Consider the following 17,689-nt stretch of genomic DNA (forward strand, 5'->3'; position numbering starts at 1 on the left):
TTTCCTCCCGTTGTCATCGACCTGTTTCTTATCCTTCCTTCTGACTTGAATACTTTCATCCATCCTTGCGTCCACCTTTTCTTCTAACCTATATTCATTTCCCCTCCCTACTTTTCTTCCTTCATTCCATTTTCTTCCCCTTTTTTTGTTTCCTTAATTTCTTGACTTTGAATCTCCCTTTCCTGTTTGTCTTTTCATCCGTTCCACAGATTTTCTTCTCCTCCTCATCCTACCTGCCTTCCCTCCCTAATGCCCCGTCCTTCCTTTCTTCCTTGTTTCTTTTGCCCCCATTTTTCCCTTCAACCTCTTTGACTTTATTTTCTTTTCCTTCCTCCCCACTTTCCCTCCCTGCCTCCATTGCTCCCTCTTGCCTTCAGTCTTTCTATCCACATTTCCTTTTTTTTTTTTTTTTTTTTTACCCTCCTTCCCTTCTGCCTTTCCTCCCCACTTTGCTTCCTTCTCGTCTTCCTTCCTCCTGCCATTCTTCCCTTCGTGCCTCGTCATTCCATCCCCCCTTTCTCACCCTCGGCTTTCCTCTCAGAGGTGACACAGAGGTCTCACATGGTCGAATCTGATATTGATCATCATCATGGTGCCCGTTTGACTCTTCACGTGCACCGTGATGATCAATACCATCGTCACCATGGCGCTCCTCTGCCGCTGGATTATTTCATACGGCCGAAACCCGTCCCACAAACACTGAACACATACGGGTGCACACGTGTATGTCAGGTGTACAGAGGTATGCACACGCGTACAAAGAGTGTAACCAGGTGCAAACACGAACATACACATGTGAAGTGTATATCGGTACGCACAATTAAGGTACATGCAAGTATACACACGCACGCACACACACTTAGGGTACATACAGATGCGAGAGTGAGGTGACGTCATTGAAGATTCCATGCTGCAGCTCAGAGATGTCGTTACCATGCAGAGACCTAAAACACAAACAAGCACACACTTACTGGCTTACTGTGTGTAAGTTTGCGCAATTTGTGACATTAGAAGTTGATTTTTTTACTTTTATAAAATAAATTAAGACAAATTTCTATTTTTTTTTTTTTTTTTTTTTTTGCTGATCCGAAAAACGATCCGATCCCCGACTCAAAATGTGTGACCGATCTGAACCGTGGCTTATGTTATCTGTTGCACCACTACAAGTCACTGTGACGGTCCGGCCCCCGGCCCCTGGGTTTTTCATAATGTGGCCCCCTGAATAATTCAGTCGTATCGCCCTGCGATAGTGTATCCGCGTATGCATACGCAGCGTTTGTGTGTGCATGTGCGTGTACTAACAACAGCCGCAGTGATCGCAAGCCTCCCAGTGCCAGGGGAGGAATACAACGTAAGGAATTGTAACTCAGGATCCTGCACACAACAACAACAACGACAGCACATCGAAATCATTGACATGAGTAATTGATATACAGATAGAACATGATTTCATTACCAGACAATCAGGTGCGCGTATGCGTGTGTGTGTGTGTGTGTGTGTGTACTCACAGGGTGGTGAGTTGGCTCATGTTGGCGAACGAATCGTCCGACAGGGAGCTGATTTTGTTGTTGCTCAAATCTCTGCACATTCAACACATTCAATGTATAAAGTGGCAGCAAAACGGAGCGGAGGTTCACAGTCTATAGCTCCCTCTGCTGGACATTCTGAGAAAGGACGTTAACTTGGAGGCTCCTTCAGTGCATTGGAAGGAGACGTAAACGCACAGGAAATAGAACAGACAGACGGGAAGTTGGAGAGGTAAACAGAAAGTCTTGGGCAGGAGAAGAAGCGAAGAAGATTCGGGGGCCTCTCGGGAAAGTCAAATCTCCCGACCTTTATGCCACCTTGAAATACGTTATTGGGTCAAGTGGGCAGGAAAGAAAAAAGGAAGTAGAGGTGAACAGGAAGTAGAACGCAAAGTAGAGGAGGTGGCCCCATAAGTAAGTAAAAAGAACAGGCCCAGGTGGTGGACAGAAAGATGGAAAGAGGAAGAAGAGGGGCTAGACAGGAAGTTGAGGATATGAACAGGAAGTAGAAGTGGTGGACAGGAAGTTAAAGTGTTGAAAAGGAAATGGAAGAGTTCAACAGGAAGTAGGACTGAAGAGGATGTACAGGAGGTGAACAGGAAGTACAACCAAAATTGGATGAAAAGGAGGAAGCAAAAGAGGTGAAGAAGGAAGCAAAATTGTATGAACAGGAAGTTGTGGGTTTGTACAGGGAGTAGAAAAGGAAGTTGGGGGTGTAAACAGGAAGGAGAATGGTGTCCCTCACATGAGCTGCAGGTTCCTAAAGTTGCTGAGCTGGCTGGGTACCCGCGTGAACTGGTTCCCGTCCAGATATCTGCCAGCGAAATTTGTTGATGAATTGTCGTTTTCATTTGAAGGGGCCGCGAGTCAAGTCGGGCGCTCACAGTTCGGTGAGGTTTGGCGGAAGTCCTCTTGGCAGCGCCTGCAGATGCTTGTTGCTGCAGCGCACCACGGTGTCCATGCATGTGCAACCACTGGGACACTGCGGGCCCAATGAGCAGCTGCTGGACTCTGCTGGAGAGCCTGAAAAACACACACGGGAAGTGAACGTTTCACTGCGCAGGAAGTGAACGTTACCTTTCACAGGAAGTGAACGTTTCACGACGCAGGAAGTGAAAGCAACACAACGCCAACGCAGCATCGAAGGCTGCTGGTGAATGGGGAGTGTTGTAATGTACCGTCCTCGCAGCGGAAGTCGGGCGCCGCCACGTCCTGCAGCGGGATCTCACGTAGGAAAGCCGGTCCTTGGCAGCGAGGGTTTCCCGTCACGATGCGCCGGCTCCTTAGCCAGGCGCCCATCCAGGACAGACGGCAGTCGCAGTTGAACGGGTTGGCCAGCAGGTTCCTTGGACCGGGAAACGGCCGCGGTTAGACCACCGCTGCCAACGCATTTTCAACGGACGTTGCTGAAGGCTAACGGAGAGTCGCAAAGTGTGGGCCGTAAAAGAATCGCTGAATTCATTGTTCGAACTGTGCATAATTACTTTTGTTGAGTACAGTTAGGCTATATTTAACTTTGCAAGTGCAATGCATTTTCATTAAATGTTTTTTTTTTTTTCCAAACACTTAATTGGGTACAATTTTTATTTAATTTTTATGTGCAATACATTTTACTGAATCATTATTTGATCCGTAGTATTTATTATTAAATAAAAATTAATAAATACAATTGTTAGATGAGTTTATATTACGTTTTCATTATAGACATAACATTGACACATTTTAGGTTTGTTTATTGATATTTATCTTTTGCATCGTTTAGAGGGAAGGATTTGAGTCACTTTTCTAAAGCTTCGAAACAGCAAAAATTGGGCCTTAAAAAAAGACCCTAAAGTGAAATGACAAATACATTACTAAATTCAAGCAAAATGATCTTGGTTTAGAGGAGAATATTTTTCATTCAAAAGCTCTTGAAAAGCTCGTATGTATAGACTGAAAAGTTGCTAAAACTAGCAACAAGGGTGCTAAACTAGCATCAACGGATAATACTGTGTAGCAGATGTCCGTGATGTATTCAATCAGTAAAACTGAGAAAAATTGAGCCGATTGCCACGCACACAAACCAAAAAAAAAATGTAAACATATTTGAATAAAGTACACCTAAAAATTTGACTACATAAACTAATAAACACTGAGTTTGGATACGTAGAACCCTTTTAAGAACATTTGTACTGTTTAGTTAACTTTAAAAAAGTGAGGCAATTGACTGCCTGAATTATTTTGAGTTCTGGTAACTTATTTGGGTTTATAATGCATGTGTGTGTGTGTGTGTGCGTGTGCAAGCGCATCACTGACAGCGTGGAGAGGTTGGGAAGCGCGTCAAAAGTTCCGGGCAGGACGGCGCTCAGCTGGTTGTCGTAGAGCGACAGCAGACGAACATTGCCGAGGCCCGTGAAGCTGCCGTTGTGCAGGCAGCCGATCTTGTTGTTCCTCAACATCCTGGAGACAAATTACGATTGTAACCTTCATTTCCCACGAATATTGATGAAAAGATAAAACATTGTGACAATCAATCCTTCTGTTTGTGCGCGTGCGTGTGTGTGTGTGTCTTACAGCATGCGTAGCGAATCCATCCCTCTGAACATGCCACCTCGCACCACCTCCAGGTGGTTGGCGGTCAGGTGCAGCTCGGCCACGCCGGAGGCGCCCTCGAACGCGCCGTCCTCGATCTCGGAGATTTTGTTGTTGCTCAGGTTTCTAATCACCAGGCGGAAGGAAAAAAAAAAAAAAAAAAAAAAAACCTTGCTTAACCCCAAAAATGTCTTTACAATAAGATGTTCTATGCGCCTCAACGTGGGGCGGCCATTTTGCCACTTGCTGTCGACTGAAAATGACATCACAGTTGCTCCCGTGATTGGTTGTTACCCGAGCAACTGCGATGTCATATTCAGTGATGATGAACTACTCGTATTACAAAATGATCAAGGTTGCTAAAAATAGAATAGAATTAAATGGTGAAATTCAATATTTATTAAAGCTGTGAATGAAAATGTTTTTCCCTTTTTTAGTCAATCCTCTTATTCCAAAATAGAAAAGAATAAGACATTATTAGTCCCACATTGCTCTGATTAGATTTTTATAATAATACTAATAAGTTAAATGTGTGCCTTTGTGCTTATTTATTTATTTATTTATTTTTTAACATTGATTCAGGCAATCCAATTACATTCAATTCATTAAAGAAAATGATCACGGCTGCCAGTATTACAAAATGAATCAAATACATTTCAAATACAGTATTTAATCATAATAAATTGAATATTCATTCTAATAGTTATTTTTACGATTCATTCAGGTAATCCAATTGAAAAAGGCCGCCCAAAAAGAATATACATTTTTGTATACTGTATATTATGTATTTATTAGTACTACATCATTTTAACCCTTTCATGCACAGTGGTCACTCCAGCGGACAGCGATTCAAAAGTTGCTTTCGCCTATATCAATTAATCCCAAAAATATATTTACATTTTAAATTATATCATCAAATCATAATTAAGGCATGATTTTTAAAAATTGTTTTCTTTTTAAATTAATATAGGCGAAAGCAACTTTTAAATAGCTGTCCACTGTAGTGACCACTGTGCATGAAAGGGTTAATGATAATATCTGCCTTAAATTGTTGTGCTTTGTCTGCCATTTTATTTTTCATTGTCATTGAAATTTCAATTGTCCTGGAACACAAAAAGCAGGATGTTCCTCCTTTTTTTTTTTTTTTTTTTTATGGCAGCGTTTTGAGCACTCAAGTGTTCTGACAGTTTGTGCGTGTGTGCGTGTGTGTGTGTGTGTGTGGTCACCACGGCTTGACCTACATTTTCTTGAGCTGTGAGAGGCCCTTGAATGCGCCCGTGGCCTCCAGCAGGGAGAGGTCATTGTTGTTGAGACGCCTGTGACGTAGACCACCATCATCATCATCATCATCATCATCATCACGGTCAACACCAGGGGAGCCCAAAAGCCAAAAAAAAGAAGAGAAAAAAAAAAAAAAAAAACACAAGATGGTTATCAGAGTAGGCGGTTGGAATGTCCAGCGGCTGTGCATTCATGCAGCATGACACACATGTCAACATTGATACATGTTATGTTAGTGTGTGTGCGTGTATTTGTGCATGCATGTGTGTGTGTGTGTGTGTGTGTGTGTGCATCATACAGTTCCTCAGTGGCAGGGGGCAGGTGTTGGGGGAACTTGGTGAGTCTCAGGTTGGAGCAGTCCACCACGTTGGCCTCGCAGCGACACTTGCTCGGGCACGACGGCTTGCTGTTGCACCCGGAACTCAGCCGGCGCTCCTCAGCCCCTGGCAACACACAATCATTCGTTTGCTTATTTTGTGTGTCTTAAAGGAGCACATTTTGGAAGTTTTAAAATGACCGTAGCCTCTGCTCATTTTCATTAGCTTGTCTATAGCATTTAGCATTTTACAGTGTGTTAGCATTAAGATAGCAGAGATTCATGAGATAAATTCATATAGTTTGGTAACCTTTTCATTGATCTTTTGTTTTAAGTGTGAGAAGTGTCTTTCAAAAGGTTGAACTGTGTTTTACTCAATTCAAATCAATATGATGATAATACTGGTTCACTGTTGTGCGCATACCATGTCTACAATGAGTGATGTCGTGTTACGCACCTGGGATGTGGTACTGCTCCTTGGCTAAAATATGAACAGAAAGAAAATTCGGTCAATAAATTGATTTAGATTTTTTTACAATGATTTTTTTTTTTGCATATTTTAGTCTAAATTCGAACAATACAAAATCAATAATCTTGATAAAAATACTTTTGAAATACTACATATTCTGTACTGTAAAACGCTGTACTGTCATATTAAAAAGAACACTTGATTCATCCAATTTAAATGTGCTAAATGTACACATTAAATTCTACGTATTGAAAAAGCAATAATTATCAACAATACATGCATAAGTGACATCAAATTATATGTAAAAAAAAAAATACCTGAATACGTTAATTTTTTACACACAGACACAGACTGACCGGAGCATCGGAACTTGCTGCTTTTAATTTGCGCGATGCGTTTGTTGGCGAGGCGTCGCGGGCTGGCGCAGCGCGCCCCGCTGGTCTCGATGGGGTTGGCGCGAAGGAAGTCGGCAAGCCACTTGACGTTGCAGTCGCACACGAAGGGGTTCTGGGCCAGGTGGCTGATGGGAAAGCACAAAGGTGTGACGTGAATGTTAAAAAACGACACTGGTGCCTTGACTTACAAGTTTCATTTAATCGCCGTAGCCACCAGCGGGAAGTGTAATATTTACAAAAATAAATACACAAAGAAGACAGACTTTCCTGGACTCTGTCAGCAGCAGTAATATGCGAGTATTGTCATAATGTCAGTGTTCAAATTAAGGGTTATAACGCCAACATCAATGCTAGTTTCATTAGCCTGTGTATGGCGTTTTACAGTGTGTGTTAGCATTAAGCTAGTCAACTTTCAAAAGGCACTTTGCTTATGTCGTGCGGTTAACTACACAACGTGTCATTTTCCTTTGTGTTTGTGTTTAGTTTGACAGTAAACTAAACGCCAAAGGCCAAAAGCAACTCAAGCAAGCACTTTTTTTTTCAAGAATTGTTCACCACCTGATAAGCTGCTGCTTGTAAAACAAACTCGGATGCTGGATCACTCGCAAGCCAAGGTACAATCGTACGAAGAAAAAGCATGTGGCCTCACAGTGTCTGGATGCCGTGCAGCGAGTTGAAAGTTCCTTTGGCCAAACTTTGGATCTTGTTGTCGTACAGTGACAGCAGCGCCAAGCTCTCCAGATCCTTGAAGGCCGACGCGCGCACGCAGTGGATCTTGTTGGCGTTCAGCAACCTACAGGGAAAAAGTACTCCCAATCCATATTCAGCCAGCAAAACCCAAAGAAGGAAGTACGTCCACTTACAGCAGCTCCAATGAGGCCAGGCCGTCAAACACGCCGACGGGGAGCTCCGTTATCTTGTTGCCGTACAAAACCCTGGAGAATAACGCGCAAACAAATGAACACGGTTTTATACCGTTTTGTAAAAAAGTAAGACGTGGTTTGACTTCGTTTTTTGGAAAGCATTTTTAAGAGCTTTTTCGTTTAATAATCTTGGACCACACTTAGTGACACTTGACAACACATGACCAAACATGGAGAATCATGAAAAAAATGTGACCATACGATGACGCATGACCACACATGACAATGATAGGTGGCAACACATGAAAGAAACATGACGCATGACCACACTGTGAATATTACTGACAAGGAGTTGAGGGCTTTGAGACCGTGGAAAGCATCCGGAGCAATCTCCGATATTTGGTTGTTACTCAGGTCTCTGCAATACAAAGAGACACAAATATGAAATAAAACAAATACATAAATAAATTAAAAAAATTATGAACATCAAGGATTTAAAAATATAACCGTCCATAGAAAGTATTTAAAAATATTAGCAAACGTACACGAGTTAAGTAAAGCATAGCTTTTTTATTATTTTGCAAATTTGTAAAAAAAAAAAAAAAAAAAAAAAAAATCTGAATTGTGGCTATGACAAAAATGTGCTTTCTTGTACTATATATAATAAAAAAACAATCTTTGATTTGCATACGTTGTGACTTTTTACTTTTCATACAAATTTGTTCCACCTGAGGGCGCACGGACTCACATTCGCCGAAGCTTCTTGTAGGAGGTGAAGGCACCTGGAGGAACAGACTTGATGCCATTCTGCTCCAGACGACTGAAGGAAAAAAAAAAGAGAATCATTTTAAAATTCAGACGCCTAAGCCAGTTCTCCTTAGAAACATGAAATTTGGTGGACATGTCTATCTTGAGTCGACGCACAAAAAGACTCAAGTCACCCCTAAAAAGACACAGGAAGTCATTTTGGTTTGAAGCAGGCATTTTGGACTTATTTTGGACATTTTTCATGACCACCAAAATTGAAGAAATTCAGCCCCTGAAGCCCGTTCCACTTAGCAACGTGAAATTTGGTAGGCACGTCTATCATGCGTAGACCCACAAAAAAGTCAGAAGAAGCCATATCTGGAACCACACAGAATGTCCCCCAATTTGGTTTGAAGCAGCCATTTTGACATTTTTCACAACCCCGTGTTTTATTATTTTTTTTCTAATTCAGCCCCCAGAGCAACTTTCCCCGAGTAACATGACATTTGTCCGACATATGAGTTGGCCCACACAAAATTCTAAAAAAGTCACCCCTAAAAAACACAAGACGTCTGGCAGTTTGGTGTGAAGCTGGCATTTTAGGCTTATTTTGGACACTTTTCATGACCACAAGATTTGAAGAAATTCAGCCAGTTCCACTTGGCCACATGAAATTTAGCCGGGTTGTCTATGATGCGCAGACCTCCAAAAAAGTCTCAAGAAGCGCAGCCTGGAAAGACACAGAAACTCTGCCATCATAGTGTGAAGTGGCTATTCTAGCCTTATTTCGGCCATTTTTCCAGGTGTCCTTTGAAGACAAATTCCAAAAGATTTTGTCCCGATTTGAAGTAGTAAACAGACACTTCGTGGACTCAAATGTGTTACTCACATCTCTGTCATGGCCTCAGGGAGGTGTGCAGGAATAGCGGTGAGGCCTCGTCCCCGGCAGTCCACGATGTTGTTGCTGCATGAGCACATGGGCGGACACGAGCCGGACGCCAGGCTGCACGGCTGCACGAAGGCGCTGCCGCCATGGCCTGGGCGTACACGCAAAGCCGAGAGGAAGAAGACGGCAGCGGATGAAAGTTTTACAGTGCACAGGCAAGTCGGCATTTAGAGTTGGCCGCCTTCCGTGTCGTGCCACATTTTACCACAGCGTGCCGGACAGGCCTGAGTTGTACTGGAAGGATAGTTGCGCAATTAACAGCAGAAGAAGAAGGAAGTACCTGAGCAGGCCAAGTCGCTCTTGCGCAGCTCGGCCAGGTTGAGCCCCCTGAGGGCGGGCGGGGCGCTGCACTGGGTGTAAAGGCCCAACGCGGGCCGCTGGCGCAGCCATGGCGACAGCCAGGCCAGGTGACAGTCGCAACGCAGAGAGTTGGAGTGAAGGCGACTGCGGGGGGGGGGGGGGGGGGGGACGAGAATCCTCAGCAAGGAACGTCCGCTAAGGCCGCTTTCAGTCAATTGACAGAGTGCGCAAAGCGCGGCCACACGCTATATTCTTCAAATCAGGCCCGCCGAGAATTTACATGATAAAAGGGTCGTGTGATTCATTTGTTACATTAAATGAAACTAAATCAAATTGATTACGGTCAGTAACACAGGACTCTTGATAGAGTTGAAGTAATGAAATTGACCTTCTTGAAAAAAAAAAAATCAAATGCGGCCCTTAAGGACAATGCTTTTCACACACAAGGTTGAATATTTTACCAATCGAATGTGTTTCATCCAGAGGTGACGAAATTGGAGCATATCACATATCATTCAACATGTTGCATTTACACTGCTGTCAAATCTGGTTCAGATCAGATTCGACACAGGTATGTATAGAGTGAGATCAAATTCAATGGGATTTTATTTGTTGTATATAAGATGCTTTCAAATCTGCTTGCGTTCTAGGTGAGACTTGGCTTGACAACTAGAGGTCAAGTTTGATCAGAATGTGATAACATTTTACATAGATACGTATATAGTGTATGAACCTATTCAATAGGATTTCACATGTTGTGTTTACATTGGTCTCAAATCTGGATCACATCTGGAACTTGGTTTAATTTAAGGGTTAGAGGTCATATTTCATCCAAATGTGACAACATCTGACAATGATGCATTAAGTATACGATCCTATTCAATCTGATTTTACATGTTTACATTGCTGTTAAATCAGGATCAGATCTGGATCAAATTTGGTTTTAGTTAAGTGGGTCAAGTCTCATCCAGCTGTGAATACTTTTGACGCAGATCCATCTAGTGTATGAACATAATCAGATTTGACATGTTACGATGACCGCTGTCAAATCTGGATCAGATCTGGATCCAAATTAGTTTTATTAAGTGCGTCAAGTTTCATCCGGCTGTGATAACATTTGACACAGATACATCTAGTGTATGAACATACTCGATCAGATTTTTCATGTTACGATGACCGCTGTCAAATCTGAATCAGATCTGGATCAAAATTGGACCCTGCATACACACTGCACATTTGACTGAAACTGCTCTACGTACGATATCGTAGGTATTGCCAAAATGAGATTTCTACAAATCACAGTAGTGGTAGGACTCACAAAGTACGAAGTTTGGGCATGTGGTTGAAACTGGAGACGGGAATGCTGCTGATGTTGTTGTTGTTCAGCGTCCTGGAGGAAGACGCAGACGCGAGAGGACAGTGACGCTCGAACACGTCACCGCTGGGATAAAGATAAAAAAAAACACGACACTTGAATGCGTCACAGCAGAACCTACTCACAGTACTTCCAGAGATCGCAACGCTCTGAACGCTCCCTCCTCGATGCAGCTGATGCGGTTCTTGTCCAGCTGGCTGTCAATCAACACAGCACGCAGTCAGTCAAACTACTAAGGAAACAGTTCCAACGTTTTCACAATGTGTCAGCCGAGCCCTTCAGAGGCGCACTTCACACTCCAGGCCACAAGGGGCAGCAGCTTCCCTAAAAGCATCAGACGGTTTTGTTTTCTTGGCTGTATTAGTTTATCACCTTACAGATTTTTCAGGTCTGCGGCTCCCCTGAAGGCTCTCCTGGGAATGGCCTGGATGGCATTTTCGCTGAGGTCGCTGAAAACACGTGACCAGAGAATTGCTAAATTACTTTGGGGGAAATTGAACATTTGTGCAAAAAGAACACCGCACTTTTCATGAATCACGAATGAAGAAACGGCATGGGGACGCTACGATTTGAAACCACTTGAATGAATAAATGTGCTGAGAAAGGTTCAACATGTTCAAAAGGAAAAGGAGGGAAAGGGAAATATTATTTTTTCTGGGGATGCCCGACATTAGACTTGCGCGTGCATGTGATATTGTTTCAGTCCACAGCATGCGGGCCGAGACCGGGGACGTGACTGCGACTAAAGCAAACGCTTGAAGACTGTTTAGTCTGCAGAAGACGACCATCAAAACGGCATTGTGAGCTTTTCACAAGCATCATCTGGACTTGAAACAACCTGGAAAGGAAAATAACTTCACTGTAGTCCAAAAAAAAAAAAAAAACCTTCTGATGGAGTCAAGTGTTATTTTTTCGGGCTGAAAAGCCTGACTCTTGGTTAATATAACATGAAAAAAATGTGTAGAATTAATGTTATCTTAACATACACGACAATGTGACCGCCTGCTAGCTTTACAACATTTTCAATTGTGCTGTGATCCAAACCGCACCTACTTTAACTCATTGACTGCCTTTGACACATTTATTTGTCTTTTCACAGTCCAGCCATTCGATCCCAGGAATTTATTTATATATATTTTTAGGGCTGTCAAAATTAAAGCATTAACTATGGAGATTAATTTCAATTTCATAACGCGCGAAAACGGACTTTTACATAGTTTTACTTTAAAAAGTTGCTTGACGGCTCATTGGAGAAACCCAAAATAATTTCCACACTTTGCACAGCCAAATTCAAATACCATATTAGTTGTACGTCTTTGGTGTGTCGTTGAACTGTTGTATTTTACAGGAAAAAAATCGTATTCAAGCATCAAAGAAAGCTAGTAGAACAGTCTTTGAATTGAACTATACTTTTATTTATTGTTTTCCATATTAATTCCAAGATTTTACTCAAGTAAATATCGGTTCCAAGATTTGTAAAAAATTGCAGTTGAAAAACGCGATTAATCGCGACTAATTATGGAAAAATTTTGCGATTAATTAGTTTTTAAAAATGTAATCGTTTAACAGCGCTAATTAAAAAAAAAAAATCAAACATGAGGGTTAAAGAAGAAAAAATTGTATTTGAAAAATGCGATTAATCCCGAGTAATAATGGAAAATTTTGCGATTAATTCGTTTTTAAAAATGTAATCGTTTAACAGCACTAATTTAAAAAAATAATAATAATCAAACATGAGGGTTAAAGAAGAAAAAATTGTATTTGAAAAATGCGATTAATCCCGAGTAATAATGGAAAATTTTGCGATTAATTCGTTTTTAAAAATGTAATCGTTTAACAGCACTAATTTAAAAAAATAATAATAATCAAACATGAGGGTTAAAGAAGAAAAAAATTGTATTTGAAAAATGCGATTAATCCCGAGTAATAATGGAAAATTTTGCGATTAATTCGTTTTTAAAAATGTAATCGTTTAACAGCACTAATTTAAAAAAATAATAATAATCAAACATGAGGGTTAAAGAAGAAAAAAATTGTATTTGAAAAATGCGATTAATCCCGAGTGATAATGGAAAATTTTGCAATTAATTCGTTTTTAAAAATGTAATCGTTTAACAGCACTAATTTAAAAAAATAATAATAATCAAACATGAGGGTTAAAGAAGAAAAAATTGTATTTGAAAAATGCGATTAATCCCGAGTAATAATGGAAAATTTTGCGATTAATTCGTTTTTAAAAATGTAATCGTTTAACAGCAATAATGAAAAAAAAAAAACATATCAAACATGAGGGTAAAAGATCGTCTAAAAAATCTCCGGCAGCGAATGAGTTCATAGGCTTCACTTTAGACACTTGAACACATCATGAGCGTGTAGTAACGACAATGACACTTGAACGCGTCGGCGGGGCGCGAAGTAACCGCAAGAAGCCTTGAATACGTTTCCACTATTTGCAAACAACACTGACGCATGTCCACGCGCGCGCACGCACGTCTTGAAAAGATGCTTTCCCAGCAGGTTGTCAAGATCTCCGTTGCCAGGATGCAAGAGGTCAGGAGACCATGTTGACCGCGGCTGGTCACAGCTGGACGTGTGTGCGCGTGCGGTAATATTTGCCCTCCCGACGTCTTCCTTGGGTTAGTCTCCTCACCGTCTTTTCTTTGTATGCCAGTGGGTGAGAAAGGCAAACTTTCCCACTCGCTTTGTGCTCCTTCGGAACCTCGCTACGCTCGAATGAATGACGCGCGCACGCGTGCGCACGCGCACGTATACTGAACCCGCTGTACGTGAATAAACACCTCACAGATGGAAATACGTTTGTTTCATCGGCGGTGGGGAAATGTGCTAGTTGTCGAATTGCTTTGCGAGGGAGAAAGATTCCGACGCAGGCTTGGGAGAAATGAAAATGTGAAGGAGGGCAATGGATAAAGTTTGCGTACTCACAGTCGTGTTAAAGCTTCATTCTTCTGGAACAGAAGCTCGGGAATTTGCGTCAGACGATTCCTGTTGAGACGACTGAACGCGCACACACACGTGCAAACACAAAGACGCTGTAGTGAACGAAACATAGTAAGCAAGAATGGAAGGAAATAAACTCATTTTATTAGGTGGCATTACTCGACGTGCTGTAGTATTTGTGCCTTTAAATGGGCGTGGCCTAGTGAGGAGCTCCGTGTGGGTGTTCTCATTTTGTATTTGGGTTTGATTGTTCTGTTTGTAAACAGCTGACTATCATTGGTGATTGTGGCTCTTCTTGCCCACACGCCGGGGCATCGCAGTCGCAAAACTGCTCAATTTCTTTTTTTTTTTTTTACTTAAGTCATGTGAGCACTTTGTTGTGTATTTGCGTGTAGTTATTTTATGTCCACTCACAGTCGTTCCAGATCCTTCAGCTCATCCAAAGCGCCTCGCTCCACCTCTCGTATTTGGTTCTCCATTAGGTGACTGGCGCGCGCGCACACACACACACACACACACACGCACACACGTAGGATTACACAAAGTCCAATCGGATTGGGAAAAAGTTTCCTCACTGACAAAAATACACCAAAAATTTAGAAAAGAATACTATAATTTTTTCCACACAAATGAAAAATGTATGCGTACTATCAACAAAATTAAATTAAATTAAAATAAAATGTTAAATTTATATCGCATTAAAAAAAAAAAAGGACCCAAGGACCCAGTTGACTCCGTTTTATTGACTTCCTGTAGCAGCTGACCTGTGCTCATTTGCGGCCAAATTTAGAGGAGAGTCACTGTCGCAAGGACGGACTTTTACGTAGTTTTACTTTATAATGTTCCTCGACGGCTCATCGGAGCAATCCAAAATAATTTGAGCACTTTGCAGAGCCAAATTCAAATACCAGTTGTGGTTGTGTGTCTTTGGTGTATCGTTCAACAGTTATCTATCTGACGGGAAAGGAATCGTATTCAAGGATGAAAGGATGCTATTAGAACCGTCTTTGAATCAAAATCTACTTTACATTTTTCTCCACATTAATTCCAAGATTTTTTTTTCTCAAGTAAATATCGGCTCCAAGCTTCGTAAAAAAAATGATCGTTGAAAAATACGATTAATCGAAATCAATTCTGGAAAATTTTGCGATCAATAAGTTTGAAATGTTCAATCGCTGCAATCAATGACAGTACTTCAAAAAAAAATACATATATATATATATATAAAAAAAAAATGTTTTGAATAATGGTGTGGTGGCATTCCGACATTATGGAAAAGGTCATTGTCTCGCCAGCGACGCCGGAGGGCACGATAGCAACACCGACACCGGTCAGCACCTTTAGGCGTCTCATCTCATGTGACAGTCGGACGAGGTTCAGGGGGCAACATTCCCACGTTTCTGCGGCCGACGGTGACGAGATGGAAGACATGTGGCAAGAAAGCCAGACAGAATTCCGCCAGGGAGGAAAAGTGGAACACTCACAGTACTCGCAGATTCTTCAGGCCGGAAAAGTCCGACTTGGTGATGACGGTCAGGTTGTTGCCATTCAGATCCCTGCAACACAAAGACGTGCTTAGAAAACAGGAAACATGCAGAGTGTGTACGCATGTACGCGCACGCACGCACGGGCGCACGCACGCACGCACGCACGCAACTCCCTAACCCTCATTGTTCACTTTGATTGACTGGCCACAAGTCATGATGTCATACTTGCAATGCTCTTGTGGCAGAGGTAAGCTGAGCCCACTGAGCGTGTGCGTGCATGTGTGTGTGTGTGTGTGTGTGTGTAGTGTCACGTTCCATGCGCGTGACCTTGTCCTGTACCGATGATGAAGATGATGATGATAGCCACATATACCTAGGAAATTATACTTCTTAGTACGGGTACTTGTCGTCCCCTGGAATTAAAACGTTCTAGTCAGACACCCACTAAAGGGTCCAGGACTTTTGGGAAAAAAACAACAACATTGTTTTACCTTTTTTCAGCACAATTGCAAGAATATTTTAAGGACCCGACAAAAACGTAAGTGATAGGAATACATCGAATACACAAATTAAGAATATATGCGTAGTTTGGTTCTCTAAAACACATCTGAAAGCATTTTTAAAAAGTGTCATCCAACTGTCAATCAAACGCCACTTTGTACGACCTGGAAAAACGGATGCTACTTTGTCGAGCGTCTTTTCTTCTGCCTACACACGTTTGAGCTGCGAAAATGCAGCACATGCGCTAAAAGTCTCCGGTGGCTGGAATATATCGCGCCGTTCGATCTCACCGATGATGAAACGGATGAACCCCTCGTTGCCAGCTGTCGCCCCAGGAATGTGACGCACATATGCGCGCGCACGCACGCACGCGCGCGCATCACTTTGCATGCTAATTGGGTTTCGTCAAATATGTCTCGCAGGAGAGTGAAGAAGGCGGTGTGCGCGCGCGCGCGTGCGTGTGCGCGCTCAAATAAAACATTGCCTGGCTCAACTTAACCTCTGGAGAGCAACACTGACGGATTCCACTTCACAGCTTGACTTTGAGGAAGACGCGAGTGTCACACACCACTCATCCTTTCAATCTTCATCATTTCACCCTCGTCCTCATCTTATGCGTCGTCACCATTTCACTGCTTCATTCATTCCCGCCGTGACGACCTTCTCCGTTTCACCACTCCGCCCTCATCCTTTCACCCCCATTTGAACAAAACTCATACTTTCATCACCATACTTTCCCCTCTCTTAGCAACACTCACCACTTTGACGAAATAATCGTCACCCTTTCACAACATCGTCCTCACCCTTCCACCGCCGTTTTGACAAACCTCTTTCACCCCACCCCCATCTCGACAACATTCTCCCGATCACGACTTCGTTATCATCCTTTCACCTCTGCCCAAACGCTATTCATCCTTTCACCACTTAATCGTCTCTCCTTCACGACGCAATCCTCATCCTTTCACCGCCATCCAAGCAGTCTTCATTTTATGTTCGCGCCGTTTGACCTGTACACAAACAATATTCACCCTCCCCAAGCTCATCCTTTCACCATCAAAAGCGCGGCGCGCTTTATACGCTGCAGATTCACCCTTACTTTCATCCTAACCCTTTCACCTCTGCACCCCTCTTAATGTGAACCAATTTCATCACTTTGTCATCGGCATTTCATCCACAAATTGCTCATTTGCACTTTCACCACTCCAAAAATGCAACACAAGATGCTAACAGTTAGCATGTCAATAGAGTTTTCCATTGTTTGTTAGCATTAAAGTAGCAGGGTCTTTCTTTAGGCCCTTTTTTTGGGGGGGGGGGGGGGGTGTTGTTACAAATACACACAATGGAATTCTCTTGATTTAATTTTGCTTTACAGTCAACTGCAACAAAGTCAACATCGCCGGACGGCCGCCGTGGAGTGTCGATGACAAAGCCCGCCCACTTCTCCACCGGTTCCGCCTCTCTAACGGGCCAACACTTGTGCACCCTCGCGGCACTTTCTTCTCGCACCATTTTCCCGCTGAAAAAAAACCCTCCTGCAGTGACCCGCAAAGGAGAAGATGGGAGGAGGGAGGGGATAATGTGTGTGCGCTAGCATCAATTATTCACACAAACACGCGCGCGCGCGCGCGCACGCACACTCTTGGAGTGTTTCCTTATTTATACACCCTGATGTCATCATTTCTGCTGCAAATAGCTGATGTGGGACTTTGTGGCTGTGTTGGGAATCCTTCCCTGCTACCTAATGACTAGATAGTGATTTTTACATGGTGGACACCCAGATACTGTACAGTGATTATGAGGGAGAAGTGAATGAGGTAATGATAATGAACTGTGTTCGGGAACATTAACTCAATTAATCACTCGCTCGCCACTCTCTAATCACCACATCGGGATTTTTACATCCACTATACCGCGCCGCCTTGAAGAATGAGGGTATGTATTCTTTATCCTCTG

General features: G+C 42.5%; 1 protein-coding gene across 2 annotated transcripts in view; it reads right to left on the reverse strand.

Moving 5' to 3' along the window:
- LOC147146516 (slit homolog 1 protein-like) overlaps window positions 1–17,689 on the reverse strand; it is a 33,920-nt gene that overhangs the window by 13,880 nt on the left and 2,351 nt on the right. For both annotated transcript variants that reach the window (XM_086033285.1, XM_086033284.1), the window contains exons 2-25: window positions 15,233–15,304; window positions 14,163–14,234; window positions 13,734–13,805; window positions 11,168–11,239; window positions 10,916–10,987; window positions 10,734–10,805; window positions 9,396–9,559; window positions 9,059–9,206; window positions 8,171–8,242; window positions 7,769–7,840; window positions 7,423–7,494; window positions 7,209–7,352; window positions 6,521–6,684; window positions 6,153–6,176; window positions 5,678–5,822; window positions 5,340–5,414; window positions 4,081–4,224; window positions 3,823–3,966; window positions 2,706–2,872; window positions 2,412–2,550; window positions 2,273–2,341; window positions 1,510–1,581; window positions 1,303–1,374; window positions 873–944 (exon numbers count right to left, since the gene is read on the reverse strand). In XM_086033285.1, coding sequence (XP_085889411.1) covers window positions 873–944; window positions 1,303–1,374; window positions 1,510–1,581; window positions 2,273–2,341; window positions 2,412–2,550; window positions 2,706–2,872; window positions 3,823–3,966; window positions 4,081–4,224; window positions 5,340–5,414; window positions 5,678–5,822; window positions 6,153–6,176; window positions 6,521–6,684; window positions 7,209–7,352; window positions 7,423–7,494; window positions 7,769–7,840; window positions 8,171–8,242; window positions 9,059–9,206; window positions 9,396–9,559; window positions 10,734–10,805; window positions 10,916–10,987; window positions 11,168–11,239; window positions 13,734–13,805; window positions 14,163–14,234; window positions 15,233–15,304 — 2,391 coding nt within the window. The remainder of the gene's footprint in view (window positions 1–872; window positions 945–1,302; window positions 1,375–1,509; window positions 1,582–2,272; window positions 2,342–2,411; window positions 2,551–2,705; window positions 2,873–3,822; window positions 3,967–4,080; window positions 4,225–5,339; window positions 5,415–5,677; window positions 5,823–6,152; window positions 6,177–6,520; window positions 6,685–7,208; window positions 7,353–7,422; window positions 7,495–7,768; window positions 7,841–8,170; window positions 8,243–9,058; window positions 9,207–9,395; window positions 9,560–10,733; window positions 10,806–10,915; window positions 10,988–11,167; window positions 11,240–13,733; window positions 13,806–14,162; window positions 14,235–15,232; window positions 15,305–17,689) is intronic.

This window comes from Filicampus tigris, chromosome 6 (genome assembly GCF_054856515.1).
Source record: "Filicampus tigris isolate MCC_2025a chromosome 6, RoL_Ftig_1.0, whole genome shotgun sequence".
In the NCBI taxonomy this organism is placed as follows: Eukaryota; Metazoa; Chordata; class Actinopteri; order Syngnathiformes; family Syngnathidae; genus Filicampus; species Filicampus tigris.